We start from the raw sequence: 23,890 nt of genomic DNA, 5'->3' as shown, positions 1-23,890 counted from the left end.
AAATAATCGGTACATTTTCTGAAAGTTTTCGATTTTCTGTGCAATTGTCTTCACTTTTCGTTTCGTAAGAACCTTCTACAAAGCATTAGAAAACTTTTTAGTATTTGTATTTAATCTTTCAACAGGAGAAAGCTACGTTATCACGCTTAAATAAAATAGGCTATATTTCAACGCAAAAAGGAACAACCGGAATCGTGTAATCCACACGGGTGAAGCCGCGGGAAAAGTTATTATATAGGCATTTCTACATACTACTCGTATCACAATCACACTAAATATATGTATGTACGTATAATTCAAGAGTTCTTGAGCTATAATCAACTCAATAAAGCTAATACTGACTAATAGATATAATACTAGATAATCTAGAGGCTAATTAAAATAGTTTGGTTTAAAGATTATGCAATAATGTTTGAAACAAAAAACCCGACTTCAATTAACATCGACAAGTAAAATGAGAACATCATAAATGCCATTTTTTTTATTTTTATTTTATTTTATTTTTATTTGGGAAACATACAATTTTATATTACATTATTATATTATGACTAATTACAATAACTGAAATCAATAAAGTTTCCACTATTAACTAATACATACAACAGCACTATACATTGCGTGAAACATAGTTTTTTTTTAAATAAACAAAAAAATGGATAAAAAATGGATTAAAAAAAAAAAAAACTAAATTTAGTGTAAACGAAACGAAAAATCATTTTAGGTAGGCATATATTTAAGCATTTGCTTAACGTCCCGCTTGTATCTTCCTATTTTGCAATTAAAAATATCAGTTTCTCTTTGCCATCATCATTGAAGTTAATTAAATACGCGTTATAAAGAATAACTCAAGAACTACTCAACAAATCTCGCTCAAAACATACAGTCAAACTAACTTCAGATCAGATCAGACTATCTACGTAAGATTGCCGGTGCAGGCTAGATGAGGATTGCGGAAAACCAATTTATTATTGCTTTTACTTTTGTTTTACAAAAATAAAAGCAATACTAAATTTTTTATTTATGGATGCCGATAGAACAAGCAATTATCTATAAAATGATATATAATTTATGTGGACTGTGGAGTAATTGTGGGTTTTTTTCTAAAAAGGGAGGCAAACATCTTGCACCTTGATATGATATTGGCATGACGTCATACGATATTGACAGCAAAAAATATTTTTAAATTGCCATCATCAAAAAGTAGAATAATAAACGTTTCTTCTGAAAATCTTATCTCCAAAAAAACGTCAGTATTTTCCTCCCTCTGAAAAATTAACAACCCCAAGCCGTATTACCGGCGTATGTCAAAAGGGTAGGTTTATGAATAATTCCGGGCAATGGACTTTACCCGGGGGAGGCTTATTTTCATCCCTTGTTCTTTGACTGTAAGTTGATATTTTCAGTTGAAAAATTTTACACTTTCAAATATCATTATGAACAGACGACAAAGAACTCCCACACTCTTCTGTTAGTTTAATTTTACGAAAAACTATGCATCACTATATTTCCTTGCGTATATGACTTTTTTAATTTTCTTTCGTAGATCTTGTCCTGACAATAAATTAACACACATAACTGTGTTTGCTCGCAAATGAAAAAAAACCGACTTCAATTACATCGACAAGTAATACAACGTAGGTAGACGAAAAAACAGTCAAGTAAATACGCGTTATTAAAGATTACTCAAAAAGTAGTGATAAGATTTCAATCAAATTTAAATGGGACTACAAAACAAGCATAATTTTTCGATTGAAACGAAAGCGAAATCGGTATATTCAGTGAAAAGTTATGCGGTATATACAACGTAGGTCGACGAAAAAATAGTCAAGTAAATACACATTATTAGATATACCTAACTCGAAAAGTGCTGTTAGATCTGAATTAAATTTGAATTGAACCACAAGACAGGTAACACCTTTCGATTAAAAGAAAAATAATCGAAATCCATTCAAAAGTTCTGAGGTAACATACATTTAAAAAAATACAATCGAATTGAGAACCTCCTCCTTTTTTGGAAGTCGGTTAAAAGGAATTATCTAATTCGGTGCAATATTTTGAAATTGTGCGCATAAATACATTTTGTTGACTCATTTTTATTTATATACTTATACAAATATATAAAATAAATCTAAATAAGTATTCCCAAAAAAACTCGGTACTATGTTCGCCGAATCAAGTGGTTTATTAAAAAAATATATATATTAGTCAGCTGTTACCTATAATACAAGTATTATGTCACCTACCTTAGGAACAGACGACTGCGCATGTGTGTGTGTGTGTATGGGTGTTACAGATATCTATACTTAATATACTTAATAATATATATATAAGATAATCTATACATATAAAAAAATGGTAGGAAAGTCAAAACTGTACACTGAATATTTTTTTAAAGAATACTTGAGGTGTGATCTACAATCGATACCGAAGCCAAAAATATAGTTTTTAGAATTTTTGTCTGTTTGTCTGTATGTATGTCCGGGATAAACTCAAAAAGTACTGCATGGATTGACTTCAAATTTGGCACGAATATTATTAAGAAGTCGGGTCAACATATAGGCTACAAATTATCACGCTATCACCTACGGGGAACGAGCAGTGAACCTTTATTTCTTCAACGCATTCTGTAACAACGTGTAATCTAACGACAAATATTTGAATGTTGTTATTATGTTAATAACCATGCTATAAGCTAGCTTCATATCATATAAATAAAGACATTCTGTAGTATATTTAGTATCAGCAGTACACCCGTGCGAAGCCGGGGCGGGTCGCTAGTATAATATCTAAACTAATATTATAATAAAGAGCTTAAGTTTCTAACATTGTTTGCTTGTAGGGGGTAATCTTCGCAAATACTGATCCGATCATGAAAATTCTTTCACTAACAGAAAGCTACACTATTCAGGAGTGATATAGGCTATATTTTATTGAACAAAAATTCAGTATAAATATTAATATATGTAAATCAAGTCGGAGAAATTCGATCGAGATGAAAACTTTACTACAATTATATTTGCATCACAGAAATAATAATTAACGCCCAATGAAATGGGCACGGGTCGGCTAGTTTATTTATAAATCAGTCACCTAATCTTTATATAAGTACAATGTTTGATATTGAATGCTGAGGATTGAAAGACATACACAAATTATGCGCGGCCATGTTCCTCCGTTGACATACATAATGCGACGGAAGTGTCTCACCGGAAGCTGGATTTAGTCATTTGAAATTTGACTAAATTGATTCAAGACTTAACTGCTATGTGTACATGTTCTGCTTTCAAGTAATGTTGTGTTACATTGGTAAGTAAGCTAGCTAGAGTTCTTGGGAGAGGTCAGAGGTAGGGAAAACAATGCACCTGCAATACTGTTGCAGGCGTATATATATATATAACTATACCAGTTGGCTGTTACCTATAACACAAGCATTAAATTGCTTACTTTAGGAACAGAAGACCGTGTGTGTATTGCGTAGATGTAGATATTCTTTGTTTGTTGAAATTTTACTAGTTGTTGACAGCTAAAGATACTGTATCTATGTGACAAAAGTCTCTGATAAGTCTTTTCTGTTACACCATTAAACCCTATTCTTTCTTTTAATGATTTCTATTTGTCTAGATAATTAAGAGTTTCTCAGTCATTATAAACTCAGCTATTTATTCATATAATGCAGCGCCGCTAAACTACAAAACCTACACAGTGATATAATTAAAGTGTAAACATTGACATAAAAAATAATAAAAGATCTTTACCTCAAAATAAAGACCGTTAAAATGAAACGTTCATGAGAACAATACGAGCGAAGTCTGGTACAAAAGCGTGTTATAATGCTTTGAAGAATTCTCAAAGGGAAAACGGTTCACGAGATGTACACTGCAGGTGCGGGAAAAGTGTATACATATTTTTTGTGTTTTATCTTATAACTTTATACTGGGTGAACGGATTTTACAAAATCACGAGTGCAATTAGAAAAAAACGGAAAAAGTAATAGGTCTATAGACACAAGGATTTGAACCCGAGTCTACTCGATTCGGAACCTGCCGATTTTCTAAGCTATTACAGTTTTATAGACAACAGCGAAATTTACCTTCGTATTCTAACGATATTGTAGTCATTTTTTCATTGCCTAGAACAGGGATAAAACGACATTTTTTAAAAGTGAATCCTAGCTTTATTGATTTATCGCCCTTGAAATCCCAGGCATACTCAATTTCATGAAAATCGTCAGAGCCGTTTCCGAGATTCAGATTATAAATACAAGAATTGCTCGTATAAAGATATTAGATAACCTTTTACTACGTGTACCCATTTTGATAATTCTTTTTTTTTATCGAAAAAAGATGCTTGTCATGTGGTCCCTAGATATAGAAGCGAAACCTGACGAATAGTTTTCAAATAACCGTAGTCGATGTAAATTGAAATTGGATTTACACTATTTTTTTTTTTTTTCGTTAAATTAAAGTCTGTAAAACCGCAGGGTACAGATAGTGTTATACGAGTATATATAAATGAAACGTACAAAAAGAAAATTAAACAAAACCATATTTACGGACAATTTAGACCACACGACTGAAGTAAAACTTACGAAACGTAACTCTCTCTCTTTCTAATTACTATCTTATATCTCCCTCTCAACTTTCGTTTGCCTCGCCCGATCACACTTCGTAACGCTCTCGTCACGCATTCACCAGCTTACTCCCCAAGTCGAGCGCGCGTAAAGAGGTTTTACTCAAAAAAATCTGATTCGTATAATAATAATATGTAGATGTATACATTATTATGGCCGGCTCTGTACTCTACAAAGTGACGTGTAGCGTTGCTCTTGCCGTACAACTAGCGCTTTGAGAGAGTTTACTACGGAAATACAGGCTTTATGTTACAGGAAAAATATATTTCTCATATTTTTTAGAATCAAACGTGTGTATCAGCACCGACACGTGACTGGTGTTTACTTATGAATTACCGTCTTAGTTAAAAATTAAATTGTTTTAGTGAGTGATTAAAATTATAATAATTAAAGTAATGTCTTTAAAATCAAAAGATAAAGCGACACTTGCCATTCGTAAATGTACAGCAAATGCTGCTTCAGCCTGTAATATCCCACTACTGGGCATAGACCTCTTTCCCCATGTAGGAGAAGGATCGGAGCTTAATCCACCACGCTGCTTCAATGCGGGTTGGCGGATATATTCCCTACTATGAGTAACGATCGCTATCACGTGTACATGATAACAACCGGGACCGACGGCTTAACGTGCTCTCCGAGGCACGGTGGGGAGACCCACAAGGACTGCACAAACACCCAGACCACGGCAAACATCTGTATGGCCAATACAAATGTTTGTCATGTGCGGGGATCGAACCCGCAACCGCCGTAATGTTAAAATGTAATTCGTAAATGTACAGCAAATGCTGGTATACTATTAAACTTATATTTTACACCAGCCGACCCATTTCGTTGGGCGTTAATTATTTTTGTGATGCAAATATAGTAGTTTTCATCTCGCTCGGATTTCTCCGACTTGATTTACATATACTATTATTTTTCACTGAATTTTTTGTTCAATAACAATAAAATACAGCCTATATCACTCCTGAATAGTGTAGCTTTCTGTTAGTGATAGAATTTTTATGATCGGATCAGTATTTGCTAAGATTACCCCCTACAAATAAACAAAGTTAGAAACCTTACCTCTTTATAATCTAGTATATAAAATTCTCGTGTCGCGGTGTTTGTAGTTAAACTCCTCCGAAACGGCTAGACCGATTGTCATAAAATTTTGTGTGCATATTGGGTAGGTCTGAGAATCGAACAATATCTATTTTTTATCCCCCTAAATGTTAAGGATAGTCTACCCCTAATTTTTTTTTAATTTTTATATAAATTATTTATTTTTTATTTTATTATAATTTGGCGTTGAAAAATACATACAGCCCTAAATTTTCACCCTTCTACCACCAACCCCTATTTTTGAATAGCGTTTAGCAGCAAGACAACGTTTGCCGAGTCAGCTAGTATTAGTATAGATTATATAGCACCTGACGTGCTATAGGTTGGCTAAGGTCGACTTTTGGACTAGTTGTGAACTACATGAAGGGTTGATTAAATAAAACTACGACACTATTCTCCGACACCGACGACTGATCGCTTGTTTATGTAACTCATTAATCTTACATACTATACCGCGAAAATAAAGTTTTAGCGCGATGCATATTGATCCTCTCTTCCCGTGGTTTTTTTTTATTTAACAATATAGGTATATCCACGGGCTTATAATGCCCGTGCTATTTTCTATACACATGATTAAAATTGAAACCACACTCAATTAATATTGAAAAAACTAAATAATTACAGGATCTTTATGAGAGGAAAAAAAAAGAATTTTAGAAAAGATAAAACTTTAGAATTTTTTTCTATCCGTACCTTGATGTGGCTTAATAGATTAAGCTCCAGCCCTACTCCTTAATGGAGAGTTTTTGCTCAGCAGTGGGATGTTACAGGCTCAATCATTCTCTTATATGGAGACCCCATCTATGGATTACTTACAGTCTAAGTCGAGGCTGTTGAAAACATATGTCAACTATGATGAAAATATTTAGTTAAGTTAGGTGTGCAAACAAGCGTAAGGCTCACCTGATGGCAAGCGATTACCGTAGCTTACAGACGTCTGCAACACCAGAAGCATCGCAACGCGTTGGCGACCCTATATCCAATCCCCGCAGGCGCTCTGGTCACCTTACTCACCAACAAGAACACAATACTGCTTGAAAACTATTATTTAGCTGTGGTCTTCTGTAAGGTCGAGGAACTACCCCAGTCGGCTGCTCCATATTTTTAGAAGAAAACTTCCTGTTGTGCCCTACCTCAGTTAAACACATAGTTTTATATTAGTTACTGACGCTGTAGGAGTTTCAGTATATATTCCAGTACTGTCTAAGATTATCAAAAGAAAATTTTATTGTAATTTATAAAGGGGCATTACCCGTTTAACGTCAATTTAAATACCCACAAAAATTTGACCTAGTTCTTGTTACGAGATAAACAATAATATCAATAGAAAAATTTGTCTGTCCGTTCACATGGGCATATATCATGCTGTCAGCATGGTAACATGGTGTCTTAAGTAGATTCGGGGATTAGTGATGGGGTATTGATATCGATAAAATTATTTTAATCGATATCTATCGATAGATGAACCTATATAATATTATATCGATTTTTTTATTAAATAATGATTCGAAAAAAAAATTATTTACTTCAAGTAAGCTTCTTAAGCAAGTAAACTTTTTAAAATAAATAGTATTTAATAAATTAAATACAGCTAATGTGAATCTTCAACCGATTTGGAACGTACAATAACTGCAAAGAAACTCCGCACTTACTCTTTTATAGACTACGCCACTAAGCTCACACGTCACTATCATTATTATAATCTTAAAACGAATCACATGTTGTAGCCATTAAATATTTTTTGACATAAACTTTTTTATACATATTTGTATTATTTATTATCTGTACTGTACTTATTGCAATTATTTTTAATACCTGCGAATGGCAATGTTTAGAATGAAAACGATAGGTCTGTGCAGTCGGAAACCGAACGTTGTTTTGCCATAAATGTTATTATATCTCTTAATCCCTCCTTACATACCCCCATACTAAACACACACATATATATATATATATATATGTGTGTTACGATTTTGTTAAGTTGTTGTACGATTGTATTTTTTATGATATTTGAATTTTTTACTGTAATTTTTTGATTTTGATAATTTTTTTTTTAAATCGATAACTTGGCGCGTGTCATGTGTTCCCATTTAAATTTAATTGAGATGTGTGAGGTACTTTTCGATTTATATATAATAATGCGTATTTACTTGACTATTTTTCTTCGACCTACCATACAATGGTCGATATAATTGAAGTCGTTTTTTTTTTCGTTTGCGAGAATAACTTTTACCATATAATTTTACAATAGATGTAACGATTTTGATGATTTTTGTTTTAAATGAAAGCTAATGCTTCTCATGTGGTTCCATTTATATTTGATCAAGATCTGATGATAAATTTTGGAGTAATCTTTGATAACGCGTATTTACTTGACTATTTTTTCGTCTATCTACGTTGTATTGTCGATGTAATTGAAGTCGTTTTTTTTCGTTTGCGAGCAAACACAATTAAAACGAGCGAAAAGGGATCAGAAAAAAACCGCGCAGTCTATATGAGCGAAGTTTGTACGACGGTTCTAGAATATTACCGTAGTATAGTTAAGATTATTCCAGACATATAAATTTTCTTAAGCTCGAATTACGTACCATCCGTTGGGTTTAATTAAACACTAGATGCACTGAGAATGGTTTATTTGTTTGTGTATATCTCCTAGGACTTAAAGTTAATTTATCTATGTAATATCTCTAACATATTATACAGAGTTTTATTAATATATTTTTAATGTAGTAAACAAATTGACAGTTAATCTTATGGTAATCGGTTACCACAGTCTATGGACACCTGCCACATAAGGTACCATCTTTGAAAGTGGACATAAAGAATGATATCCTGATATATCTCCAGCAGCTCTAGCTACCTTACTCATCACAGTGACGCGACATTCGTTGAATATTATTACTTGGTTTGTATCCTTTGAAATACCTATATGTCCATATTTAAATTATAGACGGATTAATAATATAATCTGTGCCCAATATGGCCTCTATTTCAATAAATAGAGTCTACAAGCCAGTTTTCGATAGACATATTATAGTCAGTAAGGTACTAGGAAACCTAATTTATAAATAAAAAAAATTGTATATTGATAGTTATAAAATAGCATAAGTAAAACGGTAGGGTCGGTAAAGCGCTTGAGATGTTTCGTCTGGTGTATGCCAACTTAGTTATGGAAAAATACAATCCAGTTTAGAACCTCCTCCTTTTTTGAAAGTCGGTTAAACATGTAACACATATATTTGAATGTATAAGTACACTAGAGTAAATAAATATTAAAAAATAAAACCTACATCCCATTCAAAACAAGACAAGAAACTCAACAGCATAACAAAGTACACAAACCATCTCATACAAGTTTCGTATCAAATACAATATGAATTATTAAGTGTGTAGCTAAATCCGTCTGTCTGTACACGCTCGACTCATAAATTTAAGTATTATTTCAATAAACTTTAAGCCAGCAATAAAAAATATATAAAAGAAAATACGCTACCATTTATCGACATCGACAAATCCCCATCCCTAGTGTCAAAGTCACGTTCACTCTATTGTGGGCCAGTTAATCGCATTATAGGTCATCCGGTAAGGATGCACAGACATACAGTGTGTTTTGTATTGTTAATTATTCGATTTAAAATCGAAGTCAAAATTCCTTCATTCAAATAGGCTTCACAAATGCTACTGAATCGTCATTTCATAAATTAAAATTAGATTGATTACTCATTAAAATGTGATGATATACTCATTTAATAAAAACCTGTCAAAAATTAGTAAAATCTTGCATGAATTATTGCTATATGTAGACATAGATAAACATTAAAAAATTTTTTAAGATAAATTATGAATGAGAAGAAATTGTGTACATGCTGTCGTATCAAATTTCGTACTTATTAATAATTTTTTTTTCGTGAATATTTCAAGTATCTTTTTAATTATCTTTGAAACGAACTTAGTCATAATAACAACGTGTAGTTCTTGTTTCTTATGATATTATTTTATATTTTACTAAGTGTAAAGACGAAATTCGTGATGGAATTATTTTCGTTATTAGATGATTAGATATATATATATACATATATACACTTTTTCTAAGTTTTCTTTACGTTTAGACGAAAGCTTTAGACAATAAAGAACACAAACAAAAAACAATTTGGCGCAGTCGTTTGGAAGTTATGTGCGTACATACATTTCGGGAATTCATTTTTTGAAATATAGATTTCTATTTGACAAGTCTATTAGCGTAGTTTGCAGTACTTTAATTCTCACCTCGAGTTAAGTGTAATATATATTGACTAGATATACCCGTGCGAATAATTCACACTAAAAAAGTAGGTATATTAATTATCACTTTACAAAATTATAAAAACGTATTTATATGTGAGTTGATTTGAAATTGAACAAAAAAAATTACCGACTGTCAATCATGTTGTAATTAATTACAAAAAAAAGTAATAACAATTTTTTTAGTTGTTGTCGCCGATAGAGCAAGCGATTATCTACATAATGATATATAATTTATGTGAAATAATTGTGAGGCTTTTTCTAAAAAGGGAGGCAAACATCTTAAACCTTAGCGTACTAATATATATATATATATATATCATTCAACTCAACATTTATTTGGAATTACTACTGGTTCTAAGTTAAGCGAGGTCCTCATATCTGTCGATTGGCGGATAGATCTGTCGATGCAGCATACGCGGTTAAATGAATACGGTTATAAACGGATGTCGATACAGCTAGATTAGTTTATGCAGCTACTTCCATAGTATGTGCTATGGAATTTTGCTATGGGGCAATGCGGCTGATATTAACGCAGAAAAGGGCTACCCGGTGACTGTATAAAATGGGATGTAAATATTATCTGAGAGAGAATGTTAAAGAGATCAATATCTTGACCTTTACGTGGCAGTATATCAATGAATATATTATGTATATGTACTGTGTTAACTGAGGTAGGGCACAGAAGGAAATTTCCTGCTCAAAATATGGAGCAGCCCGACTGGAGAAGTACCTCGACCTTACAGAAAATTACAGTTGAAAATACTACTTTCAAGTAATATTGTGTGCCCGTGGTAAGTTGACCGAAGCTCCGGGGGGGGGGGGGGGGGATAGGGTTGGTAACATGCTTGAGATGCTTCTAACGTACAGACGTCTATAAGCTACGGTAATCGCTTACCATCAAAATTACCATCCAAATCCATTACCATCAAAATTGATATTTGTTTGTTGAGACAACAGTTCCTCGTAAAGAAGAGATTTTCCAGAAGTGGGAAATATTCCATAGTTTAGTGTTGTATACAAATAAAATGACTTTTTTGAACATTAAGTGCGTTATTTATATTCTATCAAGGGTTTTGTATTCACCTCAGGGGACTCTAAAACTAATAAATATTTATACAAGCGCACTATGCCTCGAGGGTTCCGTAGCAAAACAAATTTTGGCAACCATATAATTTTTGGGTTTTCCGCTAAATTCGATTAATATTAGATGGAAAAGTTTTTGTAATATATTTGTGATGAATTAAAAAATTTTTTTTGAAACAGTTACATAAATTAAATTAAATTTGTAGTCATTACAAATGGGAGAGTCTAAATTTATTGATTTTCTGTACTTTTCCTAGATTGGCAGAGATTATTTTGCCAATTTCACGTACCTATAATAAAAAAGCACGAAGGAAATTGATCGAGTGTGAAGTTCTATCTAATTTTTAAGAACAGTATCAGAGTTATAAATTTCGTAAATGTTACGCTGCTAAGAGAAAATTAAGAAATATTAATTACTTTTTTTTTGATATTGACAATGTTTTTGAAATATTTTAAAACGTAATCAGTACCCCTTTTATGTCCTCGTCAATTGACAGCTGACAATTATTGACAGTTGTCAATTCTTTTTTATGTTATCATTGCGATTAACTTAAAACTGGTCAATTAAGCCAGCTATCTTAGTTACTTTTATCTGTTGTCAGGGGGCGTGGTTAAGGTTACTGACAGCGATGTATCGCTATTTTCTTAATGCATAGACTATAAATGACAATAAAATAAAAATAAATGTAACGTTCGGTCACCTGTACATTTAGAGGTACGATTTTAGTTTATAATTTTCAATTAAAATAAAAAAATAAAATAAAATGACGTCTTGCAAGTTATCGACCTTTTTTTTTTGCTTTTGCGCACCAAAAAAGTAAAAAGATCTTCGGTAGCCAAAACATCTGTTTAAAAATGTGTTCTTACGTGCTATCAATTAAAATAAATAACATCTTTTTTAAATTGTAGGAATAAATTAAATTTTATCGAAGTAGTAATTTTATAACGATATAAAAAAGGAAGTCCAATACGTGCACGTTTGCGATATTGTTAAAAAGTATTATTCGATTTTGATGTACTTTACACACTTCGACCAAGTCTAGAAAAAATTCTAGACTTAAAAAAGACAGAGCTCAATAACGAAATTTTAAAAACGATTAAGCTTTTCGTTAATCCGTGACATTAATATTATGTTTAGTAATAATTAAAAATAGTCTTATAAACTAAATCTAGCTTACACCTAGTTTATTTACAGTACATATAAAGCTATGTTACCCTGGGTATGGGGTACCTTGCACCATGAAAAGCCCTTGAGGGTGACCTAGCTAAGGAATGGTAGTTAGAATAGTTCTTTTAAAGATCATACGCCGTTTTGTGAACAAAATATATATTTATTTAAATTTTAACTAAACTTTAAAATTAAATTTAGTATTTTTTTGGGTAAATTTTATTTGTACCCAGAATGTACTCTGGGAGGCAAATATGTAATTGCAATTTTGTTCAAAAGTTGTTCAATGATCAATCATTGGTCTCTTAACTTAATCTATAAAATAAATATCAAAAATATATTCAAATATTCTTCAAAAGCACCATTAAATGGTCACCTCACAATTTTTTTTTTTTAAATTACGGTAAACTGAAGTTAAAACCGATTCGGAATGTAGATTCTACAGAGAAAAATCGGCAAGAAACACCGCAGTTACTGTTATGTTATAAAATTAGCCATGTCTTGAATGACATACAACGCGACTGAATCCACACGTCTCTATCATTCATATAATCTTGAACTGCATGCTAATATGCTTAAGCCATTAAATTCCTTTTAATACGAACTTAATATGATTTTGATAATTTTGAAAGTCTACGAATTTGACGCAATAGAGTTAATGATTGACCAAGGTGACATTTGCAATAACAGATTTGACCTTTTCTATTGCAAAATAATTATGTTATGTAAATAATTAAACATTAACGATTTAAAAATTTCTCGTTCACAAAACGTAGGAGAGTAAACCGTTTGGGTAAAACAGATTTGGTGTGGGTAAAGATGATTATGACCCGCTAAGCAGGGGTAACGGGGTAATTGCTAAGCTGGGTAACAGTTATGAGATTTAAGCACCGGACACCTACGAACATGTGAACTTACTCCTCGAGCTTTGAAGCTTTTATGTATATTGTGATTGGAAGATATGATTAAGGATAAAATAAACAAACTTTCTTACTTTATTTACTAGTTTTTCATGGAAATAAATTTGTTTGTTAGCCTTTTTATTATCAATACTAATTCATTTGAAAAGGTGTACTGTGTTGAATAAAAGATTTTAAAATAAGTTGTAATAAATAAAAATATATGTACATAAGTTTTGGTAAATGTAACGTGATAAGGGTATTTTCATTTTTATTTATTTATACGCTACTTAGTTAAACGTAATATACAATAAGTTAAAACTCGAAAAGTAAGTTAACTAAAACATTGAAAATTGGCATTAAAAAGGTTCGATAAAACCTTTAAAATTTCCAATTAGCAACATTATGAAGAAGGGGGCGGGGGGGTGAGTATGCGGGCACCACACCTTGGCTGGGTTAGCCCAAACTACTCACAAACGCTGAAGATGTCTCAATCTCACAAAAAGACCGTCGGGCAAGTGACCCAGTCGATTATTGCTCAGTTTCCTGAAAATAATGGCAAAAAACAAGGAATGACATCAGTACAAAGTTACCCCGTAGAAACGCACAAATCGCGTCTCGTGATTGGTTGATTTTTATTTTATAACATTCCCTGATTGGTCAATTTTGAATTTGTAACAGACATTAAAGAGGACGGCACAACTTTGTACGGACGTATTTATTTATGTACTTACAATCGTTCCAAGGCGTTCAGTTCGAGGAATGCGTCGCGCTCGATTGTGTGTATCTGGTTCTCTGATAGTTGCCTGCAAGAAAATAAATTGCTAATTTGTTTTTTTTTTTTAAGTTTTTTATTTATAATTTCGTGGTATTACGTGAACCAAAATGATGGTTTAAATATAAGTATTAAGAATTTTCTCAAGTAATATAATATCCAACAACTAAGAAAATAGTCAAATGTACAAAGAGTAAGATAGTGTCCACACACATTTGTCATTTATATAGTCTAATACAGATTATTATTGTTTAGCTTTTAATCGAATTTTGACGACGCGTTAGTCCTACGGTAACAGTGCTGGCTTGCGGCTGTTGCGCTGGCAGTTACGGGTTCGATCCTCAGACATGGCATACATTTGTATTGGTCATACAGATGTTTGCCGCGGTCTGAGCGTTTATGGTTGTGTATTGTGTGTTTGGAGTGAATTTTAGTAGTTATCAGCTATTAAAGACTTTTGTTGTATGACAAAATATTATTAAAAAATAGTAACAAAATATCAAATATAAAATTATTAAGTTATATAAAAAATTGGCTTCTGATCTCAGGGGATCAAACAAAAAAAAAAAAAAAAAAAAAAAAAAAAAAAAAAAAAAAAAAAAAAAAAAAAAAAAAAAAAAAAAAAAAAACATAAAATTTATAATTTTAACTTACAAAATTTTCAATTCCTTCAGATTCTGAAAGTCACTTTGGAATATTATGCTGATGTTGTTCCCTTGAAGATCTCTGAAACAATTCAGAAAAATATATTATTAGTTAGAATATAGTCAAAGAAATATGATATAGGTAAATTTTTTTATACCACAAGTTTGACAGACAAGCGTACGGCTCACCTGATGGTAAGCGATTACCGTAGCTTATAGACGTCTGCTATACCAGAAGCATCGCAATCTCGTTGCTGATCCTACCCCCAAGCCTGTCAAGGAGCTCTCTATCTTATTCAGACAGGAACACAGCACCACTTGTGGAGCAGCGTTATTTAGTTGAGATCTAGACTAGACTAGCCCATCGGCGCAGTTTATGCAGCGGGTTGCGGGTTCGATTCCCGCCCGAGTTTGGATGTAATATTTGTATTTATATATGTATTATTTCTATGTGTATTTATCCGAAAAAAAATAGTTATAACAGTCGGCTGTTACCTGTAACATAAGCATTGAGTTGCTTATCATAGGAACAGACGACCGTGTGTGTATGTATAAGATATTTATTTATTTACTATCTTTTGTAAGGTCAAAATATTTCCCTAGTTGGGCGGCTCCAGATTTTGAGCAGGATATCTTATTGTGCTCTACCTCAGTTGAAGGCTTTATTTGTTTCTTGTAATTCATTTTATATAATAGAAACATACGTGTGTAAATATGCCGTGGTATTTGGTCTTCGGATATTGTTCTTAATTATATACTTTACATGATTCATGAAAAAAAAGTATCCAGTATCTCAGCTCATTATATGGTTTGAAATCATGTCAATTGAAAATGAATCTATCATTTAGGAGTTTTGGCGTGATGCATAGATGACACAAACACACAGACAGAAACAGATTACACACTATTTTATGTCAAAATAAATTATATGGTCTCTAACTCTCTGTTCCTAAAAAAAAAAGATTTCCAAAATATCTTCCGTGTAAAGGATTGGATTTGTTACAGTTTCATCACAAATATATATATATATTTTTTTTTTATGTCACTAGGTCGGCAAACAAGCGTACGGCTCACCTGATGGTAAGCGATTACCGTAGCTTATAGACGCCTGCAACACCATAAGCATCGCAAGCGCGTTGCCGACCCAATCCCCAATCCCCCCAGGAGCTCTGGTCACCTTACTCACCAACAGGAACACAATACTGTTGAAAACAGTATTATTTTGCTGTGATCTTCTGTAAGGTCGAGGTACTACCCCAGTCGGGTATAAATTCAGATTTAAAAGTTTACATATATTCTGTCAATAAAATCATAAATGACGTTTTATTCTGCAATTTATAGAGTCCGTACTTCATTTAACTTCGACACATGACTAATAAGACTGTCCTATATAATTCTTCACAAAATAACCTACAAATAAATATATATTTATAGGCATAATTTACTTTTTTCAGTCTAATTACCATAATTATATTCTCAACTCAAACATACAGCTTAAAACCTCTTTTGTGCGTAACTTTATAATCGATCAGCGCCATCTATTAGCATATAACTAAAACTTTTAACTGAAGCTTAGTATGTAACGTAAGTGCCCCTAAGTTTACAGACGATCGCTCTTATAAGTGAATTAGTTTGTAAGGTATTAAGGTAGCGTCAGCTTCGAAACTAAATTAATTTAATTAAAATTAATTTAACGAGCTACCGCACATTGAGCAATATGATTGTGTTGGAAACTAATTGCTCGCTTCAGCCTGTAATATCCCACTACTGGGCATAGGCCTCTTTTCCCATTTAGGAGAAGGATCAGAGCTTAATCCACCACGCTGCTACAATGCGGGTTGGCGGATATATTCCCTACTATAAGTAACGATCGCTATCAGGTGTACTTGATAACAACCGGGACCGACGGCTTAACGTGCTCTCCGAGGCACGGTGGGGAGACCCACAAGGACTGCACAAACACCCAGACCCCGGCAAACACCTGTATGGCCAATAAAAATGTTTGTCAAGTGCAGGGGTCGAACCCGCAACCGCCGACGCAACAGATACAATCCATGGCTGTAGCTGTTGCGCCAACGCGGCGTTGAAAACTAATAACTTCTTTTAATTTAGGTTATTTATTACGAAACCGTTATTTGCCTGACGCAGATTTCTTATGAAATTGTCTGATTTGGATGACGTCTGTACTCAAAATAATCTTAATAAACTTAGTGTTTGGTTTCGCTCATGACCTTCCCTCACATGTCATCTCTCACTCAACCATAGACTCTAACATACAATCTGTTTAAATAACGAAATTAAAACACGAGAAATAATGACAAAATTGTAACTCTTAAGTTTTTGACTACGCAAAATAAACGTCTCTTTTCTAAATTCTAGCTTATGGTACCTATTCGTGTTACAAAAAACCACAACCGATTTTACAATTGCCAGAAAATTAAAGTTTATAGTCGAACGTATTTATTAGCTAAAATATATTATTCGATTCTAGATTAAATGATAAAGATGCGTGTGTAGTTGCGCTGTATTTTATGCAAGTATGGCGGCCCTGGCAGACGTTGTCCTGTCCGGAAAACTGCTACCAAATTTCATTGCTCACATACCGATAGCAGCGCCACCTACCGGGTACAATTGAGATAAAAACTACCCTATCTCCCAAGTTGGACCAAATTACAGACGCTTACGAAATTTGATAAAAATGAGTTCACTAGTTTCGGAGTTTATCGCGAACGTACACCGTGACACGTAATCTATATATATATAAAAGCGAAAGGTCACTCATCACCAAATCTCCAAAACTATAACACCTACAAACTTAAAATTTGGCAGGTAGGCTCCTTATAGGACGTAGACCCCTAAGGGGGTGAAACGGGGGTTGGAAGTTTGTATGAAAATCCTATGTTTTTGAAGTGATCCTATGATGGTGAGAAGGTGTCCAAATAATGCATCGTAATCTAAAAGAGAAAGGTCACTGACTCACTCATCACGAGAACTCAAAAACCGCTGGATAGTCCAGTCCATCCATCCAGGATGGACAAAGATGAAATTTGACAGGGAGGTAGATTATAGTTAGTAGATGTCCGCTAAGAACGAATTTTGTGATATTCCACCGCTAAGGGGGTTTAATTGGGGTTGATAGTTTGTATGAAACATATACAGCAGGGTCGGTTTAAAGGAAAATAGCTGCGTTTGGAAACCTATGTGTTCAAGAAACATTTATATTGATCACTTATAAGTAGTACAAAAAAAATATTTTTACAATATCTAACCTTTACGTTACTAGAATACTTTTTTATTCGCCCCTGTCGTCACGTAGTCACTGAGGAGCGTGCGTTACGCTATTCCGTTGCATATATTTACGTAGAAACATATTAACAACTAAATTGCATGCAGTAAATTTTAAACATATTTACATTACAATACTACTATACATTATTACTACATTAATTCATACCACAATTCTGACGAATTTAAAGAAACATTTTTTGCGACGCGACACGCGCTTCACGCGTGTCAAAACTGACAAACGTGTATGTGATCGATTCTCTCAAAATCTACTGAACGGATTTTCATGCGGTTTCACCAATGGAGAGGGCTTCAAGAGGAAGATTTACGGAACGGCTAAGCCGATTTCCACTTCATTTTAAATACAAATCATAATTGATAAACTTAGCTCCTTTAACATAATCGTTCTTGGGGATTTTAACTTGGGTGGTCTGTGTTGGAACTAGACGACTGGCCCTGCACTGACTCCGATAACAACGAATAATTTGTTGAATAACATGATTACTGATTTAATGTCATTAAATGCTCTTACACAGTATAATTGTTGTAAAAATAATAAAAATCGCGTTTTAGACCTAGTAATTAGCTCTCTGGTTATCTCCCAATTGAGCGAAAGCAAGGACCCTCTTTCCGGGATAGAACCATTACACCCTCCTATTGAGTTTTCCGTTAAAATTAACTTTCAGGAAAAGCTCGAATCTTGTATTGGGGCTAGGTTCCGCTTCTACAAAGCTGACTATGACAAAATTACAAGTGCCCTGAATAATATTCTTGGGAGAAGAAATTGTCGAGTGCCCAAATCCAAAACACGGTCTAGTAAATATCCGCTATGGTTTTGTGCAGCACTGATAAAAGTCATCAATGAAAAATTTAAATATCGTAAAAATGGCAACCCTCGTGATTTAATTACTTTTAAGTTGCTCAGGGAGCGTTGCGCGGAGGTTCATAATCTAAACTATAAATTGTATTTGAATAGCCTGGAAACAACTTTGTCTTCAAACCCTAAACTTTTTTGGAGCTTTATCAAGCGCAAAAAGGGTAAGTCAATTTTCTATCCTGCCACGATGTCCTAGATGGCGAAGTGGCTTCTTCCGGACCTGGACAGATATAATATAATAAATAACGGTTCGTTATTAAACAGGTTTGTTATTTTTGTTGGCGTTCTGACGTGTTGGCGCATTGGCGCCTTGGCACGTTGGCGCATTGGCATGTTGGCGTGTTGGCGCATTGGCGTGTTGGTGTGTTGGCGTGTGGCGTGTTGACGTGTTGGCGTATTGGCGTGTTGGTGTATTGGCGTGTTGGCGAATTGGCACATTGGCGTGTTGGCGTGTTGGCGTGTTGGCGTGTTGGCGTATTGGCGTGTTGGCGTGTTGGCGTGTTGGCGTATCGGCACATTGGTGTGTTGGCGTGTTGGCGCATTGGCGTGTTGGCATGTTGGCGTATTGGCGTGTTGGCGTATTGGTGCGTTGGCGTGTTGGCGTATTGGCGTGTTGGCACATTGGCGTGTTGGTGCATTGGCGTATTGGCGTGTTGGCGTATTGGCGTGTTGGTGTATTGGCGTGTTGGCGTGTTGGCGTATTGGCACATTGGCGTGTTGGCGTGTTGGCGTATTGGCGTGTTGGTGTATTGGCGTGTTGGCGTGTTGGCGAGTTGGCGTATTGGCACATTGGCGTGTTGGTGTGTTGGCGCATTGGCGTGTTGGCGTTTTAGCGCATTGGCCTGTTGGCGCATTGGCGTATTGGCGTGTTGGCGCATTAACGTGTTGGCGTATTGGCACATTGGCGTATTGGCGTGTTGGCGTATTGGCGTGTTGGCGTATTGGCGTGTTGGCGTATTGGCGTGTTGGCGTATTGGCGTGTTGGCGTATTGGCGTATTGGCGTGTTGGCGTGTTGGCATGGTGGGGTGTTGGCGTGTTGGCGCATTGGCGGGTTGGAGTGTTGGAAAGAATTATCAAAAACGGTACACCCAGTAAAAAGTTATTGCGGATTTTCAAGAAATTCCCTCGATTTCTCTGGGATCCCATCATCAGATCCTGGTTTCCTTATCATGGAACTAAACTAGGAATATCTTCTGTCCAACAAAAAAAAAAAAATATCAAAATCGGTACATGCAGTAGAAAGTTATGCGGTATAATACAACGTAGGTCGACGAAAAAAGCGTCAAGTAAAAACGCATTATTAGATATAACTCTAAAAGTAGTTGTTAGATCTCAAATAAATTTAAATGGGACCAATTGACACACACCACATTTCGATTTAAAAAAAAAATTGTCGAAATCGGTCCACACGGTCAAAAGTTCTGATGTAACATACATAAAAAAAAAAAAATTACATTCGAATTGAGAACCTCCTCCTTTTTTGGAAGTCGGTTAACAAAGTAAGACAAGCTCCATGTTTTAAGAGATATAATACTACTAGCATATTTGATTATCTCAGGAACTTTCAGAGATGAATATATTAAAATATAAACACTTACGTAGCCCGACACAGACAAGTTATGGTTTTGTCTGTCTCTACGTGGTACGAATCGCAATTTCAATGTGCAAAACTGTATTTTAAATCATAATAATTTTGTAGCCAACTGTTTTAAATTTTCTTTTGTAGATATTATATTCTTATACTAGCTGCTGTGCCCGCGACTTCGTCAGCGTGGATACTAACAAAAAAGTAATATTTCAGGTTACAGAGTTATAAAATAAATTTCTAAAATAAAAGTAACCTATGCTACTCCTTACTACATCAGCTATCTGTCAGCAAAAGTCCCGTCAAAATCGGTCCAGCCGTTTCAGAGATTAGCCGGAACAAACAGACAGACAGACAGACAAAAATTGTAAAAAAATATTTTGGTATATGTACCGTGTATACCATATGCATTCAGTAAGAAGCGGCTATTTTAATATTACAAATGTACACTCTAATTTTATTTTTATAGATATATATTTTTAAATATTAAAAAATTTAAATCATTATTAAGATTTAAGTTAATGGTTTCTTCGATTTTAAGTTTAATAATGTTATATATGTTTTTTTTTAATATATAACTAGCTCGGCAAACAAACGTACGGCTCACCTGATGGTGAGCGATTACCGTAGCTTATAGACGTCTGCAACATCAGGAGCATCGAAGCGCGTTGCCGACCCTATCCCTGATTCCCTCAGGAGCTCTGCTTATCTTACTCACTAACAGGAACACAACACTGCTTAAAAACAGTATTATTTAGCTGCGATCTTCTGTAAGGTCGAGGTACTACGCCAGTAGGGCTGCCCCATATTTTGAGCAGGAAATTTTTTGCTGTGTCAACCTCAGTTAAATAATATGTAGCTTACAACATTACTCGATGACTGGTTTTTAAACAATTTTTTTGATATTTTGAGCTGTAGTTCTAATAAATTAGCGTTAAATTTTTAAATTAAAAAAAGAAACAAAAAATAATAAAAATATAGAACCTTTTTCTAAATTTTCTAAATTTGACTACAGACTTGACAATCAACAAAATAGTATAATATGCGTGTGTGTCAAATACATGGTAGTGTGTGTAATGTTTTTTTTTTATTGATTCAATATATTTTCATGCATAATGAAAAAATATATATATAAGCATTCTGCAATCCTTCTCTATACAAACTATAAGTTGACGCAATTTTGTACTCGAAAGAAGATTGATTCTTTCGGACTACACGGCCTTTCCTACAACAAGAGTTCAGGTAGATTTCTCCACCACGGTTCCCTAAATAAAGCCATAAAAAGAGCTCTTACCACCATCGCCGTTCCTGCTCTTATCGAGCCTACTGACTTATCACGATGATGGCAAGAGGCCTGATGGATTGACCTTGATTCGGGAAAGGGGACGAGCGCTTTTGTGAGATACAGCCTACGTTGGCACACTAGCTCTATCTCATGTCAGGGAAACAGTCTTAAGGGCGGGAGCCACTGCGGTAAAAGCATACGATTAAGCAGCACAAATATTCGTTTGCAGTTGAAACACTCGGTATTGGAGTAGCAGTGCTAAAAATGTTTAAAAGAGATAGCTCCTCGCTTATTGCCTCCACTGGTGACAAGAGGGCTGGTGTATTTTTTGCCCAGAGAAGCGGCATTCAACGGGGAAAAGCTGTCAGGATTCTTGGCGCCATTCCACACGGACATGATTTATACCGTGACCATCTGTAAATATTTAGTTCTTAAGTTGTGAATCGTAAATATGTATAAAGTCAAGGGAATACATTTTTTTTACGTGGGGAAAATCCATCATGGATACCCTCCAGCGCGGGGGCGCCAGAGGGTTATGTCAGACTCCTACTGACTAAAAACCACCACGTGTGAGCAGTCGTCCACCTAGGTGGGGCGAGATGGTGTCGCGCTAGCATTCGCTACCTCAGGGAATACATACCCCAACCAGTAGTGGAGTAGGGTCGTGGATTCCTGGCTGAATCGTAAGCATATTACATAGAAAAAAATCCAAGGAAAATAGGGACGTTGTCTAGTATACCATAAACGAACATCTGCATATCATAAACGTTCCAAGGTCGCGGGTTTGATTCTCGGCTGTAAATTGAGCAATTAAATCGAAAGCGTTATTGATTACGTAAGCTTTCTAGTGATGTGAATTTTGTAACGAACGAATTAAATATAAATTTCCTGAAACATCTTTTTAATTTTTCGATAAACGATTCATTCAGATCTACGTTACATTATGGGCACGTCGTATTTTATGACTGTTTGATTGTTTGAATTGATCTAAGATCTACCGGTTTGGTAAACTCAGCAGTCACGGTATAAGTTTATAGATTCATTTACTGCAAATGTATATTATTGTCAATGACTTTAGCCGTTTTTTCCTCTCTTCTATCGTATGTATATTTGTATTTTTATATATTTTATATATTATATGTATATATATTTGTGTATATATAATTCAAATTTTTGTATATTTACGTGTATAATTGTATATCTATACTTGCTGTGCCCGCGACTTCATCCGCGTGGAATGAAAGTGGAACAAAAAAGTTATTGTTAAGTTCGCAGTTGTAAAATACATAAATTTCTAAAATAAAAGTAGCCTAAGTTACTCCTTATTATGACAGCTATCTGCCAGTGGAAGTCCCGTCAAAATCGGTCCAACTGTTTCAGAGATTAGCCGAAAGAAACAGACAGACAGACAGACAGACAGACAGACAGATAAAAATTGTAAGAAATGTTATTTTGGTATATGTACCGTGTAAGCGGTGATTTTAATATTACAAACAGACACTCCAATTTTATTTATTTGTACAGATGTATATATATGTATGTACACCTCCATGCCTTCTAATTCTTTGTCATGTCCTTTTCATGCTAGAAGTTGTCTGAAAGAGATCGCTCTTTTAGCGATAAGTCACAAAGTGCAACAGATAATGACATTAAATCAAAAAAAATATCAATATAAATATATATGGTCGAATTGAGTAACCTCCTCCTTTTTTGAAGTCAGTTAAAAATTGCTATAAAATTATTATTATGTTATAACCATTAAGTAACTATACAAAATCTATCAAGAATTTTTCATCAGTATAAATTATCGATTCAATTTATCGATATATTGATAAATCGATAGACGCACATCACTACGTCGTTTCTAAAAACAGCCGAACCTAATTGATCAATCCCATTTAATTTATTATAAATCATCTTCAATAACGATCTAGTGATGTTATTTTTAATGAATGGAATTGTAAATATTTATTTTACTAGCCTATTGGCGCAGTTTGCAGTGGTGGTAACGGTTCTGCTCCGGTGGGTTGTGAGATCGATTCTCGCTTGAATCTATGAGTATTATTTTGTGTTAATGAATCTACTTTATATTTCAGGAGCAGTAAGTTCGATTTTCGCCTCACGCCTGAATGTAATATTAATATCTATTTATTTATATTTTATTGTACCATATGTTATTTAAAAAAAACCAGTGTGCTTTAGACCACGCGAACGAAGTAAAACTTCTGCATTATAGGCCTGCACTGTGTCTTAGATATACGAAACGTAAC

At 34.2% G+C, this 23,890-nt stretch overlaps 1 protein-coding gene across 1 annotated transcript in view; it reads right to left on the bottom strand.

Annotated features, from left to right (window-relative positions):
• LOC123667083 (protein slit) overlaps positions 1-23,890 on the bottom strand; it is a 211,630-nt gene that overhangs the window by 57,851 nt on the left and 129,889 nt on the right. The window contains exons 3-5 of the mRNA XM_045601073.1: positions 14,598-14,669; positions 13,903-13,974; positions 13,643-13,714 (exon numbers count right to left, since the gene is read on the bottom strand). Of these exons, the coding sequence (XP_045457029.1) occupies positions 13,643-13,714; positions 13,903-13,974; positions 14,598-14,669 (216 nt within the window). The remainder of the gene's footprint in view (positions 1-13,642; positions 13,715-13,902; positions 13,975-14,597; positions 14,670-23,890) is intronic.

This window comes from Melitaea cinxia, chromosome 27, assembly GCF_905220565.1.
Source record: "Melitaea cinxia chromosome 27, ilMelCinx1.1, whole genome shotgun sequence".
Taxonomy (NCBI): domain Eukaryota; kingdom Metazoa; phylum Arthropoda; class Insecta; order Lepidoptera; family Nymphalidae; genus Melitaea; species Melitaea cinxia.
The sequence above is the reverse complement of the archived record's forward strand: the minus strand, read 5'-3'. Positions and strand labels throughout refer to the sequence as shown.